This window comes from Panulirus ornatus, chromosome 9 (assembly GCF_036320965.1).
Source record: "Panulirus ornatus isolate Po-2019 chromosome 9, ASM3632096v1, whole genome shotgun sequence".
Lineage (NCBI taxonomy): Eukaryota > Metazoa > Arthropoda > Malacostraca > Decapoda > Palinuridae > Panulirus > Panulirus ornatus.
The window spans coordinates 46,838,095-46,855,357 of record NC_092232.1 but is presented as its reverse complement, the minus strand read 5'-3'; the positions used below and the strand labels follow the sequence as shown (position 1 = coordinate 46,855,357).

Below are 17,263 nucleotides of genomic sequence, written 5' to 3'. Positions count from 1 at the left end.
ATGGTTCCATCTGCTGCCAGATCCACTCCCAGATATCTAAAACACTTCACTTCCTCCAGTTTTTCTCCATTCAAACTCACCTCCCAATTGACTTGACCCTCAACCCTACTGTACCTAATAACCTTGCTCTTATTCACATTTACTCTTATCTTTCTTCTTCCACACACTTTACCAAACTCAGTCACCAGCTTCTGCAGTTTCACACATGAATCAGCCACCAGCGCTGTGTCGTCAGCGAACAACAACTGACTCACTTCCCAAGCTCTCTCATCCCCAACAGACTTCATACTTGCCCCTCTTTCCAAAACTCTTGCATTTACCTCCCTAACAACCCCATCCATAAACAAATTAAACAACCATGGAGACATCACACACCCCTGCCGCAAACCTACATTCACTGAGAACCAATCACTTTCCTCTCTTCCTACACGTACACATGCCTTACATCCTCGATAAAAACTTTTCACTGCTTCTAACAACTTTCCTCCCACACCATATATTCTTAATACCTTCCACAGAGCATCTCTATCAACTCTATCATATGCCTTCTCCAGATCCATAAATGCTACATACAAATCCATTTGCTTTTCTAAGTATTTCTCACATACATTCTTCAAAGCAAACACCTGATCCACACATCCTCTACCACTTCTGAAACCACACTGCTCTTCCCCAATCTGATGCTCTGTACATGCCTTCACCCTCTCAATCAATACCCTCCCATATAATTTACCAGGAATACTCAACAAACTTATACCTCTGTAATTTGAGCACTCACTCTTATCCCCTTTGCCTTTGTACAATGGCACTATGCACGCATTCCGCCAATCCTCAGGCACCTCACCATGAGTCATACATACATTAAATAACCTTACCAACCAGTCAACAATACAGTCACCCCCTTTTTTAATAAATTCCACTGCAATACCATCCAAACCTGCTGCCTTGCCGGCTTTCATCTTCCGCAAAGCTTTCACTACCTCTTCTCTGTTTACCAAATCATTTTCCCTAACCCTCTCACTTTGCACACCACCTCGACCAAAACACCCTATATCTGCCACTCTATCATCAAACACATTCAACAAACCTTCGAAATACTCACTCCATCTCCTTCTCACATCACCACTACTTGTTATCACCTCCCCATTTGCGCCCTTCACTGAAGTTCCCATTTGCTCCCTTGTCTTACGCACTTTATTTACCTCCTTCCAGAACATCTTTTTATTCTCCCTAAAATTTAATGATACTCTCTCACCCCAACTCTCATTTGCCCTTTTTTTTTCACCTCTTGCACTTTTCTCTTGACCTCCTGTCTCTTTTGATGCACGAGACCGGGTTATAGTGATGGGTGATTTGAATGCAAAGGTGAGTAATGTGGCAGTTGAGGGAATAATTGGTATACATGGGGTGTTCAGTGTTGTAAATGGAAATGGTGAAGAGCTTGTAGATTTATGTGCTGAAAAAGGACTGATGATTGGGAATACCTGGTTTAAAAAGCGAGATATACATAAGTATACTTATGGATGGTATTGCAGTGGAATTTATTAAAAAAGGGGGTGACTGTATTGTTGACTGGTTGGTAAGGTTATTTAATGTATGTATGACTCATGGTGAGGTGCCTGAGGATTGGCGGAATGCGTGCATAGTGCCATTGTACAAAGGCAAAGGGGATAAGAGTGAGTGCTTAAATTACAGAGGTATAAGTTTGTTGAGTATTCCTGGTAAATTATATGGGAGGGTATTGATTGAGAGGGTGAAGGCATGTACAGAGCATCAGATTGGGGAAGAGCAGTGCGGTTTCAGAAGTGGTAGAGGATGTGTGGATCAGGTGTTTGCTTTGAAGAATGTATGTGAGAAATACTTAGAAAAGCAAATGGATTTGTATGTAGCATTTATGGATCTGGAGAAGGCATATGATAGAGTTGATAGAGATGCTCTGTGGAAGGTATTAAGAATATATGGTGTGGGAGGCAAGTTGTTAGAAGCAGTGAAAAGTTTTTATCGAGGATGTAAGGCATGTGTATGTGTAGGAAGAGAGGAAAGTGATTGGTTCTCAGTGAATGTAGGTTTGCGGCAGGGGTGTGTGATGTCTCCATGGTTGTTTAATTTGTTTATGGATGGGGTTGTTAGGGAGGTAAATGCAAGAGTCCTGGAAAGAGGGGCAAGTATGAAGTCTGTTGGGGATGAGAGAGCTTGGGAAGTGAGTCAGTTGTTGTTCGCTGATGATACAGCGCTGGTGGCTGATTCATGTGAGAAACTGCAGAAGCTGGTGACTGAGTTTGGTAAAGTGTGTGGAAGAAGAAAGTTAAGAGTAAATGTGAATAAGAGCAAGGTTATTAGGTACAGTAGGGGTGAGGGTCAAGTCAATTGGGAGGTGAGTTTGAATGGAGAAAAACTGGAGGAAGTGAAGTGTTTTAGATATCTGGGAGTGGATCTGTCAGCGGATGGAACCATGGAAGCGGAAGTGGATCATAGGGTGGGGGAGGGGGCGAAAATTTTGGGAGCCTTGAAAAATGTGTGGAAGTCGAGAACATTATCTCGGAAAGCAAAAATGGGTATGTTTGAAGGAATAGTGATTCCAACAATGTTGTATGGTTGCGAGGCGTGGGCTATGGATAGAGATGTGCGCAGGAGGATGGATGTGCTGGAAATGAGATGTTTGAGGAAAATGTGTGGTGTGAGGTGGTTTGATCGAGTAAGTAACATAAGGGTAAGAGAGATGTGTGGAAATAAAAAGAGCGTGGTTGAGAGAGCAGAAGAGGGTGTTTTGAAATGGTTTGGGCACATGGAGAGAATGAGTGAGGAAAGATTGACCAAGAGGATATATGTGTCGGAGGTGGAGGGAACGAGGAGAAGAGGGAGACCAAATTGGAGGTGGAAAGATGGAGTGAAAAAGATTTTGTGTGATCGGGGCCTGAACATGCAGGAGGGTGAAAGGAGGGCAAGGAATAGAGTGAATTGGAGCGATGTGGTATACAGGGGTTGACGTGCTGTCAGTGGATTGAATCAAGGCATGTGAAGCGTCTGGGGTAAACCATGGAAAGCTGTGTAGGTATGTATATTTGCGTGTGTGGACGTGTGTATGTACATGTGTATGGGGGGGGGGTTGGGCCATTTCTTTCGTCTGTTTCCTTGCGCTACCTCGCAAACGCGGGAGACAGCGACAAAGTATAAAAAAAAAAAAAAAAAAAACTTATGTAAGTAGGAGAGATGGCCAGAGAGCGTTATTGGATTACGTGTTAATTGACAGGCGTGCGAAAGAGAGACTTTTGGATGTTAATGTGCTGAGAGGTGCAACTGGAGGGATGTCTGATCATTATCTTGTGGAGGCTAAGGTGAAGATTTGTATGGGTTTTCAGAAAAGAAGAGTGAATGTTGGGGTGAAGAGGGTGGTGAAAGTAAGTGAGCTTGAGAAGGAGACCTGTGTGAGGAAGTACCAGGAGAGACTGAGTACAGAATGGAAAAAGGTGAGAACAATGGAAGTAAGGGGTGTGGGGGAGGAATGGGATGTATTTAGGGAATCAGTGATGGATTGCACAAAAGATGCTTGTGGCATGAGAAGAGTGGGAGGTGGGTTGATTAGAAAGGGTAGTGAGTGGTGGGATGAAGAAGTAAGAGTATTAGTGAAAGAGAAGAGAGAGGCATTTGGATGATTTTTGCAGGGAAAAAATGCAATTGAGTGGGAGATGTATATATATATATATATATAAAAAGAGCGTAGTTGAGAGAGCAGAAGAGGGTGTTTTGAAGTGGTTTGGACACATGGAGAGGATGAGTGAGGAAAGATTGACCAAGAGAATATATGTGTCGGAGGTGGAGGGAGCAAGGAGAAGAGGGAGACCAAATTGGAGGTGGAAAGATGGAGTGAAAAAGATTTTGTGTGATCGGGGCCTGAACATGCAGGAGGGTGAAAGGAGGGCAAGGAATAGAGTGAATTGGAGCGATGTGGTATACCGGGGTTGACGTGCTGTCAGTGGATTGAATCAAGGCATGTGAAGCGTCTGGGGTAAACCATGGAAAGCTGTGTAGGTATGTATATTTGCGTGTGTGGACGTATGTATATACATGTGTATGGGGGGGGGTTGGGCCATTTCTTTCGTCTGTTTCCTTGCGCTACCTCGCAAACGCGGGAGACAGCGACAAAGTATAAAAAAAAAAAAAAAATATATATATATATATATATATATATATATATATATATATATATATATATATATACGTTGAGATGAATAGGTATGTATATTTGCGTGTATGAACGTGTATGTGGGTGGGTTGGGCCATTCTTTCGTCTGTTTTCTTGTGCTACCTCGCTAACACGGGACAGCGACAAAGCAAAATAAATAAATAATATAATATATATATATATATATATATATATATATATATATATATATTATCCCTGGGATAGGGGAGAAAGAATACTTCCCACGTATTCCCTGCGTGTCGTAGAAGGCGACTAAAAGGGGAGGGAGCAGGAGGCTGGAAATCCTCCCCTCTTGTTTTTTTCTTTTTTTTTTTCTTTTTTTACTTTTCCAAAACAAGGAACAGAGAAAGGGGCCAGGTGAGGATATTCCCTCAGAGGCCCAGTCCTCTGTTCTTAACGCTACCCTGCTAACGCGGGAAATGGCAAATAGTTTGAAAGAAAAAAAGAATATATATATATATATATATATATATATATATATATATATATATATATATATATATATATATATATATAAATGCGGGAGACAGCGACAAAGCAAAAAAATATATATATATATATATATATATATATATATATATATATATATATATATATATATATATTATATATATATATATATATATATATATTTTATTTTTTTTTATTTTTTTTTCCGGTCTCCCACGTTTGCGAGGTAGCACAAGTAAACAGACGAAAGAAATGGCCCAACCCACCCCCATACACATGTATATACATACACGTCCACACACACAAATATACATACCTACACAGCTTTCCATGGTTTACCCCAGACGCTTCACATGCCCTGATTCAATCCACTGACAGCACGTCAACCCCGGTATACCACATCGATCCAATTCACTCTATTCTTTGCCCTCCTTTCACCCTCCTACATGTTCAGGCCCCGATCACACAAAATCTTTTTCACTCCATCTTTCCACCTCCAATTTGGTCTCCCACTTCTCCTCGCTCCCTCCACCTCCGACACATATATCCTCTTGGTCAATCTTTCCTCACTCATTCTCTCCATGTGCCCAAACCATTTCAAAACACCCTCTTCTGCTCTCTCAACCACGCTCTTTTTATTTCCACACATCTCTCTTACTCTTACGTTACTTACTCGATCAAACCACCTCACACCACACATTGTCCTCAAACATCTCATTTCCAGCACATCCACCTTCCTGCGCACAACTCTATCCATAGCCCACGCCTCGCAACCATACAACATTGTTGGAACCACTATTCCTTCAAACATACCCATTTTTGCTTTCCGAGATAATGTTCTCGACTTCCACACATTCTTCAAGGCTCCCAGGATTTTCGCCCCCTCCCCCACCCTACCACCCTATGATCCACTTCCGCTTCCATGGTTCCATCCGCTGCCAGATCCACTCCCAGATATCTAAAACACTTCACTTCCTCCAGTTTTTCTCCATTCAAACTCACCTCCCAATTGACTTGACCCTCAACCCTACTGTACCTAATAACCTTGCTCTTATTCACATTTACTCTTAACTTTCTTCTTTCACACACTTTACCAAACTCAGTCACCAGCTTCTGCAGTTTCTCACATGAATCAGCCACTAGTGCTGTATCATCAGCGAACAACAACTGACTCACTTCCCAAGCTCTCTCATCCCCAACAGACTTCATACTTGCCCCTCTTTCCAAAACTCTTGCATTCACCTCCCTAACAACCCCCTCCATAAACAAATTAAACAACCATGGAGACATCACACACCCCTGCCGCAAACCTACATTCACTGAGAACCAATCACTTTCCTCTCTTCCTACACGTACACATGCCTTACATCCTCGATAAAAACTTTTCACTGCTTCTAACAACTTGCCTCCCACACCATATATTCTTAATACCTTCCACAGAGCATCTCTATCAACTCTATCATATGCCTTCTCCAGATCCATAAATGCTACATACAAATCCATTTGCTTTTCTAAGTATTTCTCACATACATTCTTCAAAGCAAACACCTGATCCACACATCCTCTACCACTTCTGAAACCACACTGCTCTTCCCCAATCTGATGCTCTGTACATGCCTTCACCCTCTCAATCAATACCCTCCCATATAATTTGCCAGGAATACTCAACAAACTTATACCTCTGTAATTTGAGCACTCACTATTATCCCCTTTGCCTTTGTACAATGGCACTATGCACGCATTCCGCCAATCCTCAGGCACCTCACCATGAGTCATACATACATTAAATAACCTTACCAACCAGTCAACAATACAGTCACCCCCTTTTTTAATAAATTCCACTGCAATACCATCCAAACCTGCTGCCTTGCCGGCTTTCATCTTCTGCAAAGCTTTTACTACCTCTTCTCTGTTTACCAAATCATTCTCCTTGCAGACATGCAAGGGTAGGGGGTTGTTATTTCCTGTGTGGCGGGGTGGCGATGGGAATGAATAAGGGCAGACAGTATGAATTATGTACATGTGTATATATGTATATATCTGTGTGTGTATATATATGTATATATCTGTGTGTGTATATATATGTATACGTTGAGATGTATAGGTATGTATATTTGCGTGTGTGGACAAGTATGTATATACATGTGTATGTAGGTGGGTTAGGCCATTCTTTCGTCTGTTTCCTTGCGCTACCTCGCAAACGCGGGAGACAGTGACAAAGCAAAATAAATGAATAAATAAGTTGTTTAATTTGTTTGTGGATGGGGTTGTTAGGGAGGTAAATGCAAGAGTTTTGGAAAGAGGGGCAAGTATGAAGTCTGTTTGGGATGAGAGAGCTTGGGAAGTGAGTCAGTTGCTGTTCGCTGATGATACAGCGCTGGTGGCTGATTCATGTGAGAAACTGCAGAAGCTGGTGACTGAGTTTGGTAAAATGTGTGGAAGAAGAAAGTTAAGAGTAAATGTGAATAAGAGCAAGGTTATTAGGTACAGTAGGGTTGAGGGTCAAGTCAATTGGGAGGTGAGTTTGAATGGAGAAAAACTGGAGGAAGTGAAGTGTTTTAGATATCTGGGAGTGGATCTGGCAGCGGATGGAACCATGGAAGTGGAAGTGGATCATAGGGTGGGGGAGGGGGCGAAAATTCTGGGGGCCTTGAAGAATGTGTGGAAGTCAAGAACATTATCTCGGAAAGCAAAAATGGGTATGTTTGAAGGAATAGTGGTTCCAACAATGTTGTATGGCTGCGAGGCAGGGGCAATGGATAGAGTTGTGAGCAGGAGGATGGATGTGCTGGAAATGAGATGTTTGAGGACAATGTGTGGTGTGAGGTGGTTTGATCGAGTGAGTAACGTAAGGGTAAGAGAGATGTGTGGATATAAAAAGAGTGTGGTTGAGAGAGCAGAAGAGGGTGTTTTGAAGTGGTTTGGGCACATGGAGAGAATGAGTGAGGAAAGATTGACCAAGAGGATATATGTGTCGGAGGTGGAGGGAACGAGGAGAAGAGGGAGACCAAATTGGAGGTGGAAAGATGGAGTGAAAAAGATTTTGTGTGATCGGGGCCTGAACATGCAGGAGGGTGAAAGGAGGGCAAGGAATAGAGTGAATTGGAGCGATGTGGTATACCGGGGTTGACGTGCTGTCAGTGGATTGAATCAAGGCATGTGAAGCGTCTGGGGTAAACCATGGAAAGCTGTGTAGGTATGTATATTTGCGTGTGTGGATGTATGTATATACATGTGTATGGGGGGGGGTTGGGCCATTTCTTTCGTCTGTTTCCTTGCGCTACCTCGCAAACGCGGGAGACAGCGACAAAGTATAATAAAAAAAAAAATATATATATATATATATATGATATAATAAATAATATATATATTCTCTGCATGTCATAGAGGGTGGGTGGGAGAAGGGGCCTGAAAATCATCCCTTCCAGTTTTATTTTTCCAAAAGAAAGAACAAAGATGGGGGCCAAGTAAGAAGTTTTCCCTCTAAGGCTCTGTCATCTATTCTTGAACACTACCTCACTAATGTGGGAAATGGCGAATATGTGTGGAAAAAAAAAGGGCATGTGAAACATCTGGGATAAACCATGGATAGGTCTGTGGGGCCTGGATGAGGATAGGGAGCTGTAGTTTCGGTGCATCACACATGATACATAGAAAATGAGTGTGTGCGGATGTGGTCTTCCTTCAGCTGTTACCCAGTGGTGGTGGTGGTACTGTTTCCTTTGGAGTGGGGTGGTGCCGGGAATGGATGAAGGTGAGCAAATATGAACATGTACATGTGTATATTTGTATATGTATACACAGATGCTCCCCAACTTATGATGGTTTGACTTATGATTTTTGACTTTATGATGGTGCAATAACAATACCCATTCAGTAGTAACCATATTTTGAATTATCTTTTCTCAGGCTAGCAATATGTGGTATGATAATCTCTCGTGATGCTGCACAACTGCAGCGAGCTGCAGCTTCCAGTCAGCCACACAACCATGATTGTAAACAACCGTTACTCTACAGCGTACAGTGTTGCCAGTGTCTTTTGGATTTTGTGTTTTTGCATCCCATGTTTACAAAATGCCCATATGTGTCTCCTACCTCTGGTGAGAAGAAGAGGAAAATAATTACTCTTGAGATGAAATTGAAGATAATTGCCCAGCATGAAGGTGGCAAGCCAGTAATGGCCACTGCACATGAGGTAGGACTTTCACAATCGATGATCTTGGCCATCTTAAAGGATGGGAAACGATTCTGTGATGTAATAAAATCTTCAGCATCAGTTAAATCCACTGTTATCATGAAGAAAAGAGCTGGGACGATTAATGATATGGAAAAATTACTTGTCACATGGATGGAAGGCCAGATACAGAGGCGTATACTGCTTAGCCTACTGATGATCCAGGCTTAGGCAAGAGGTCTTTTCGATACGCTAAAACAGCATGCCAATGATCCTACTTACACGCAAATGTTTACAGCAAGTCATGGGTGGTTCCATCACTTCAAAAGACATCATAATTTTCATAATGTAAAGGTTATTGGTGAGGCAGTAAATGCCGATACTGAAGGTGCCAAAGCTTTTAAGGAAAGCTGCATAGGATAATTGTGGATGAGTAATGTAAGTGTTCTTAGAACGTTTATGGAAGGCTTAACTAAGCTATGATGTCTGGTAGGTTAGATGTACAGTATTAAATATATATTCAACTTATGATATTTTCATTTTACAATGGGTTTATCGGAATGTAAACCCAATATAAGTCGGGGGCATCTGTAGGTATATTTATGTATAGGTATAAGCATGTCCATGTATGTAAATATGTGTGTATATGAGTGGATGGGTCTTTCTTTGTCTGTTTCCTGGTGCTAACTCACTAACATGGGAAACAGCAATCAAGTATAATAAAAAATAATAAACAAAAATGAATTAATCACTTTAAAAATATCAGCCACATTTTTAACTCTGCATATGTATAATATCACTCTCTGTATCACTTACTTTTTGACCTGGAAGATCTCCATATGGCTGATCCCCAAAAGTGTACATCTCCCAGAGTGTTATGCCATAGCTCCATACATCACTACTGTGTGTAAATGTTCCATAATAGATTGATTCAGGAGCATACCTGCCAAAAAAGCAACATGCACTGTTAATCATTATAAGTAAAAAAGTCTTCTTGAAGCATATGGAACATCTACAGAGTATGACCATTCCCAAAAATTAAGGGTTAATAATCATTTTCACCTACCTACTTATCAATATACACTACAGGGCCTCTCCATTATATGCCACAATGTTATCTTTATGATAACTGGCTACATTATTTGTGGATTAACTATTTTATCATGTAGAAGTTATTGCAATCACTAAGTTTCCAGCAAAACTGAATTCTGATGTCTGAAATGGGTTCGTTCATATTCATATGAATAATTCCACAGGAAGTCATTAATCCTCAAGTATGAATTGAATTTTCCAAACTTCTGACCAAAGAAAATTGGAATTTCAGAACAGCACAAAGTTTTCTTTTACTGCATGAAGTAAGTCAAGTGATCTACCAATAAAGACGAAAAAATGTGAAAGGTCTTTTAAGAACAAGTAAAATGAAGGTTCAAACAATCATGCCAATAAACCTGATCTAATCCCAACTGGGAACTCCATTCCCTTGACCTCAAATCCCTGCAAGCCTCAACATAACCCAGTCAAGGGGCTCCATCCCTACACATTCCCCTTTTACCATGTCATTCACAAAGCTTACAACTATTTTTACAATGGTAACTACCTTAAAAGCAACCCATTTAACAGTTGTACCATTAAAAGAAATCCATTAGTTTAACTTGTGGTGAAAGTCTGAGGTATGATCTTGGGAAAAAGTACCACTTCAGGTACCATAATCAAAGTCACTTAACAATGGACATTTATAATTTCATTGGAATGAGCAGCCTAAATAGTGACTTACCATCTTCTTGTGAATAATTCCATTTCTTTAAAGTACATGAATGCACCTAAACTTGGTCATGCATAAGAGTTGGTTTCTTTGAATGTCAATCTTTCCAGAATCAACTTTATAGTTTAATATTTTATACAAGCAAAAGAATACAATCATGAAACTCTCCCAAACTAAAAAGAAAAGCAGAAAGAAAAAATGGTAAAAAGATATTAAATGCTGATTTTAAAAAAGAAGATTGAGCATCAGTTTGATTTAACATCCTGAAACAATACTGAATCAAAATGTGGACATGGGTAAGCACTCTCTAATGTCAACTCATGAACTGTAAACTTTTCCAGTGAATTCTCATAATCTTCTTTCTGCACATAAGCATAGATATTTGTATGGATTCTAATAACTGTGACAACTTTATGTCTGTATGAGAAATTGATTATATCCACGAATAAAATGGTGAAAGTACAAATTATTATCTACTAAAAAAAGTCTTGAAGAATGAAAAACTTTTTTTCTATGGGCAGTACCCCACAAGCTAATAAGAATCTCCTTTGATCCTGGGGGCTAGCAAACTCTGGCCTAACCATGTAATTCTGGTTAATTATAAGCCCCTCACCCTTCACAAGCCATCCAAACAGTATCTGCAGTAACAGATCATTCCAGAATGCCAATCCAATCAGCTGCCACCACATAGTGATGATGTCAACATCCTGCCAGTTGCCAAGCCACCAAGCTGATGACATTAATATTTCTGGGACAAGGACATCACCATGACAGTGACTACTGTTGACAATAGAAAAGTTTTCCAAAAAGAGGAGAAGGTAGGACAAGAAGCAAATTGCTCACAGGACATGACCTGGAGAAATAATTTTCTATTCCTCAAAACTTTTCTCTCTCCAGGGTCTACTGGTAGAGGATAGAGAAAGTTCCTAACTGATCTTTCTCCTCACCTATAACTTAAGCTTACCCTACGGTAAACAAGTGATCTTCTTCCTTACAATAGGTACACAAGGAAAAAGCTTCCACATCAAAGGCAGTATCTTCTTTTTTTACAAATGTTGAGACGGCTTGGGCAGCGGAGATCCTAATCAAAGGCTCAGTCCCCTGTTCTTAACGCTACCTTGCTAATGCGGGAAATGGCGAATAGCTTGAAAAATATATATGCATACACACACACACACACACACACACACACATATATATATATATATATATATATTTTATTTTTTTTTTATACTATTCGCCATTTCCCGCGATAGCGAGGTAGCGTTAAGAACAGAGGACTGGGCCTTTGAGGGAATATCCTCACCTGGCCCCCTTCTCTGTTCCTTCTTTTGTAAAAAAAAAAAAAAAAAAAAAAACGAGAGGGGAGGATTTCCAGCCCCCCGCTCCCTTCCCTTTTAGTCGCCTTCTACGACACGCAGGGAATATGTGGGAAGTATTCTTTCTCCCCTATCCCCAGGGATAATATATATATATATATATATATATATATATATATATATATATATATATATATATATATATATATATATATATATTTTTTTTTTTTTCAAACTATTCGCCATTTCCTGCGTTAGCGAGGTAGCGTTAAGAACAGAGGACTGGGCCATTGAGGGAATATCCTCACCTGGCCCCCTTCTCTGTTCCTTCTTTTGGAAAATTAAAAAAAATTGAGAGGGGAGGATTTCCAGCCCCCCGCTCCCTCCCATTTTAGTCGCCTTCTACGACACGCAGGGAATACGTGGGAAGTATTCTTTCTCCCCTATATATATATATATATATATATATATATATATATATATATATATATTATATATATATATATTTCTTTTTTTTTCTTTTTTTTTTTGCTTTGTCGCTGTCTCCCGCGTTTGCAAGGTAGCGCAGGGAAACAGACGAAAGAAATGGCCCAACCCACCCCCATACACAATGTATATACATACACGTCCACACACGCAGATATACATACCTATACATCTCAATGTACACATATATATTCACACACAGACACATACATATATACCCATGCACACAATTCACACTGTCTGCCTTTATTCATTCCCATCGCCACCTCGCCACACATGGAGTACCATCCCCCTCCCCCCTCATGTGTGCGAGGTAGCACTAGGAAAAGACAACAAAGGCCCCATTCGTTCACACTCAGTCTCTAGCTGTCATGCAATAATGCCCGAAACCACAACTCCCTTTCCATATCCAGGCCCCACACAACTTTCCATGGTTTACCCCAGACGCTTCACATGCCCTGATTCAATCCACTGACAGCGCGTCAACCCCGGTATACCACATCGATCCAATTCACTCTATTCCTTGCCCGCCTTTCACCCTCCTGCATGTTCAGGCCCCGATCACACAAAATCTTTTTCACTCCATCTTTCCACCTCCAATTTGGTCTCCCACTTCTCCTCATTCCCTCCACCTCCGACACATATATCCTCTTGGTCAATCTTTCCTCACTCATTCTCTCCATGAGCCCAAACCATTTCAAAACACCTTCTTCTGCTCTCTCAACCACGCTCTTTTTATTTCCACACATCTCTCTTACCCTTACATTACTTACTCGATCAAACCACCTCACACCAAACATTGTCCTCAAACATCTCATTTCCAGCACATCCACCCTCCTGCATACAACTCTATCCATAGCCCATGCCTCGCAACCATACAACATTGTTGGAACCACTATTCCTTCAAACATACCCATTTTTGCTTTCCGAGATAATATTCTCAACTTCCACACATTCTTCAAGGCTCCCAGGATTTTCGCCCCCTCCCCCACCCTATGATTCCTTCAAACATACCCATTTTTGCTTTCCAAGATAATGTTCTCGACTTCCACACATTCTTCAAGGCTCCCAGGATTTTCGCCCCCTCCCCCACCCTATGATTCACTTCCGCTTCCATGGTTCCAGCCGCTGCCAGATCCACTCCCAGATATCTAAAACACTTTACTTCCTCCAGTTTTTCTCCATTCAAACTTACCTCCCAATATATATGAAAATCCGGCAAGGCAGCAGGTTTGGATGGTATTGCAGTGGAATTTATTAAAAAAGGGGGTGACTGTATTGTTGACTGGTTGGTATGGTTACTTAATGTATGTATGACTCATGGTGAGGTGCCTGAGGATTGGCGGAATGCTTGCATAGTGCCACTGTACAAAGGCCAAGGGGATAAAGGTGAGTGCTCAAATTAGAGGTATAAGTTTGTTGAGTATTCCTGGTAAATTATATGGGAGGGTATGGATTGAGAGGGTGAAGGCATGTACAGAGCATCAGATTGGGGAGGAGCAGTGTGGTTTTAGAAGTGGTAGAGGATGTGTGGATCAGGTGTTTTCTTTGAAGAATGTATGTGGGAAATACTTAGAAAAGCAAATGGATTTGTATGTAGCATTTATGGATCTGGAGAAGGTATATGATAGATGCTCTGGGGAAGGTATTAAGAATGGAGACATCATGCACCCCTGCCGCAAACCAACATTCACTGAGAACCAATCACTTTCCTCTCTTCTTACTCGCACACATGCCTTACATCCTCGATAAAAACTTTTCCCTACTTCTAACACCTTGCCTCTCACACCATAAAAAATCTGAAGAAAATCAACCTGAAAATCAATCCCAAGTGAGTCCAAAAGCATGTTCAACCAAAGAAAGAACCAACCAGTGGAATTTGAAGGTCCTGTTGATTACCTCAGAAAATCCCAAGTAAACAAGAATTAAGGAACACATGAAAAATGTTCCAAAGCTTGCTAGAACTGTCTGTAAAAACACATGCATATTATGAAGCAAGTGAATGTCATGCATTTTCTATTTTCCTAGCACAAAGAGTTAATAAATCTGAAAAAGTGTTAAAAATATATGTTTGCTAGATAAAAAAAAACTCTCAAGTTTGGATATAGGGTTCCTGACCCCAAATGAGGTAGTCTAGTAACACTGTGGAATTAGTCATGAGGATGTGGATGACTGACCTAGCTTGACACCATGAATGTCTAACTTGGAACTAATAAGGTAATTAACCTTGAAAAAATAAAACATCTTGGAAAGAATTCACCTTAGATTTTGAAAGAATTTAACAGCTTTAGTTCCACAGTTCCATATCTGAACAAGACAACTACAGTCAATGCCATTACCAAATGGCAGAGAAACCATTGCTAACAAGAAGGTATTCACCAAGAGGAGATGGCTTATGAGTCTAACCCAAAAAGAGGATCCAGGTGATCTTTGCTGTCATGGACACCCATTGCAACAGGATGTTGGCCCAAATATTGCATACTCTTAAATAGGATATGTAAAAAAATAATGCAGAAAAGTTTTGGCTACTGCATTTTTTTCCTCAATTCGTGGAATCCACATACATAATGTTAAAATGTAGGACTTCTCTTCTTGCCTAATTTCTTTTCTACCTGGAATCCCAACCCATAGAGAGAGAAAAATATCAAAGAATCCATCATGGAATACATTTGTGGGATTTTCCTTTGATGTCCACAAGACCAGTGAAATAATAACTTTGGAGTAAGCTTTCAGAAATGAAATTGGGGGTCAGTGTTGCCAACTTGGAGGAAAATTTGCTAGACTTAGCAGATTTTCCAACCCTCTAGCAGATTTCTGAGGCATATAGCAAACAGCATATTTTTTGGTGGAGTTAAGTATTGTTTAGCAGAAATTCTAGGTAATTTTACGAGTGAAAATATACATAGTTACTAATGTCTTTAACATTCCACTGCAACAGTTTATTCCTTGATAGAGGAATTTAACATTAACTATATTTCTCCTCTGGTTTAAGTATTCATGTCCATGGATTCTTAAATCACACCCACCTTTTCATAACATGTTCATATACCTTCTAGCCACTGGAGGCCTTAATAATGAAGGAATTTCACCAATTCTGATCACATACATGACGATGTCTTGCTTCTGCCCTGCCCCCCTTCCAACTCTGCCTGTCCACCAGACACAGTCCTCAAGTGCCTATGTCATAAGCAGAAGTCCCAATATTAATTTGGTAAAAATGGGACCATTTTACCCCTAAACTTACCAAAAGAATTGGGAAACATACCTAAACTTAAAAGACTGGTTAAGTCTGGTGGAAAAAATGAGAAAAGTATATTGCCTATTAAGCAAATGTGAAATTACTGTGAAGCTCAGCGATGTGTACAAACGTGTAAGGACCTCAAAACAAGTAAAAGCATCTGAGCCACTTTCCAGTGCATTTATTTATCTATCTATATCTCTCACACCCATTCCCTTCGGGAACTCCCATTTAGGGGTGGCCACGGCAAAAGAGTCTCCACTTATCCCTGTCCTCGCATTCTTCCCTCGCATATACCATTCCACGCATTCTTCCTTTGTTTCTCTCCTTCCAGTATTCCTTCACCCTATTTGCCCATGTTACAGGTGGTCTTCCACACATACCAACTGTAAACTCCCAGTCTTGCATTCTTTCCACACACCCAAACCACCTCAAAGTATTATGTTTCACCCATTCTATGACTCCACAATTCACTCCCTTTGCATTCCTTGCCATACCACATCTCTCATACACCTTTTCATTTCTTTCTTCATTCCATGTAGTCACACCACATGCTCCTCTAAAATTGCTCATTTCCACAGCCTGGATTCTTGACCTCTGTGCCTCATTCCACGTCCATGTTTTGGCTGCATAGGTCAGGGCTGGGAGGATTATACAGTCCCTTAATCCTCTCTTCACTTCCATACTTACACCTCTACCCTTCATTATTCTATTAAGGGACCCAATGACTCTTCTACCCTGTACTGCTCTCTCCCTTATCTCTCCTTCCATGTCACCTGTCACCACACTTACCCAAGACATCTCCCAGATACTTATATTCCTTCACTTCTTCCAGTCTCTTTCCCCCTATATCCACAGCACAATTTAGTACACTTTCTTCCTTCACTCTATATGGTTTTACTAAATCTGTACTTTCACTCCATTTCCTTTCAAACACCATTACTTTACTTTTAATTGCATTTCCTTCAACCTCCTCCACTTACATCATAAAACACACTTACAAGCTTCTGCAACTCCGCTTCACTCTCCACAAACAACACAGTATCATCTGCAAACAGGCTTGCCACTAGCCACCATATTTCATCACCACACTCCATCTCTGTACCCCTTTTTACTAGTTTTGCTTTCATCTCTCATACTCAATCCATACATATATTAAAAAGCCACAGTGACATCACACGGCCCTGCTTCACACCTACGTGTATCCCAAAGCTTCTGTTCAGCTCTCCATCCACTCTCACACATGCATTTGCTGTTCCACAGATGGCTTTTACACCATCCAACAGTTGTCCCCCTATACCATACATCCTTAACAAATCCCACAAAGCATTCCATTCAACTCTGTCATATGCTTTCTCCTGACCCATAAAAGCTGAATACAAATTCTTACCTTTTGCTAAATACTTTTTCACAGTTATCTTTACAACAAAAATCTGATGCACACATCTCCAACCTTTCCTAAATCCCCCTTGCTCTTCACTTATTCTACATTCAATCACTTCCATCACTCTGTCAGTAAATATTCTTGCATACACTTTTCCTGGTATACTTAACAGACTTATTTCCCTATAATTGCTACATACATCCTTAGCACTTTTTCCTTTGAATAAATCAACAATAATAGCTTTAA

The 17,263-nt window shown here is 40.6% G+C and overlaps 2 protein-coding genes across 4 annotated transcripts in view; one reads left to right on the top strand and one right to left on the bottom strand.

Annotated features, from left to right (window-relative positions):
- Window positions 1-9,637, top strand: part of LOC139750393 (uncharacterized) — an 89,505-nt gene extending 79,868 nt beyond the window's left edge. The window contains exon 10 of the mRNA XM_071665133.1: window positions 8,564-9,637. The gene's annotated coding sequence lies outside the window, so the exon portion shown is untranslated. The remainder of the gene's footprint in view (window positions 1-8,563) is intronic.
- Window positions 1-17,263, bottom strand: part of Shark (SH2 ankyrin repeat kinase) — a 192,047-nt gene that overhangs the window by 4,484 nt on the left and 170,300 nt on the right. For all 3 annotated transcript variants that reach the window (XM_071665126.1, XM_071665127.1, XM_071665128.1), the window contains one exon: window positions 9,645-9,771. In XM_071665126.1, coding sequence (XP_071521227.1) covers window positions 9,645-9,771 — 127 coding nt within the window. The remainder of the gene's footprint in view (window positions 1-9,644; window positions 9,772-17,263) is intronic.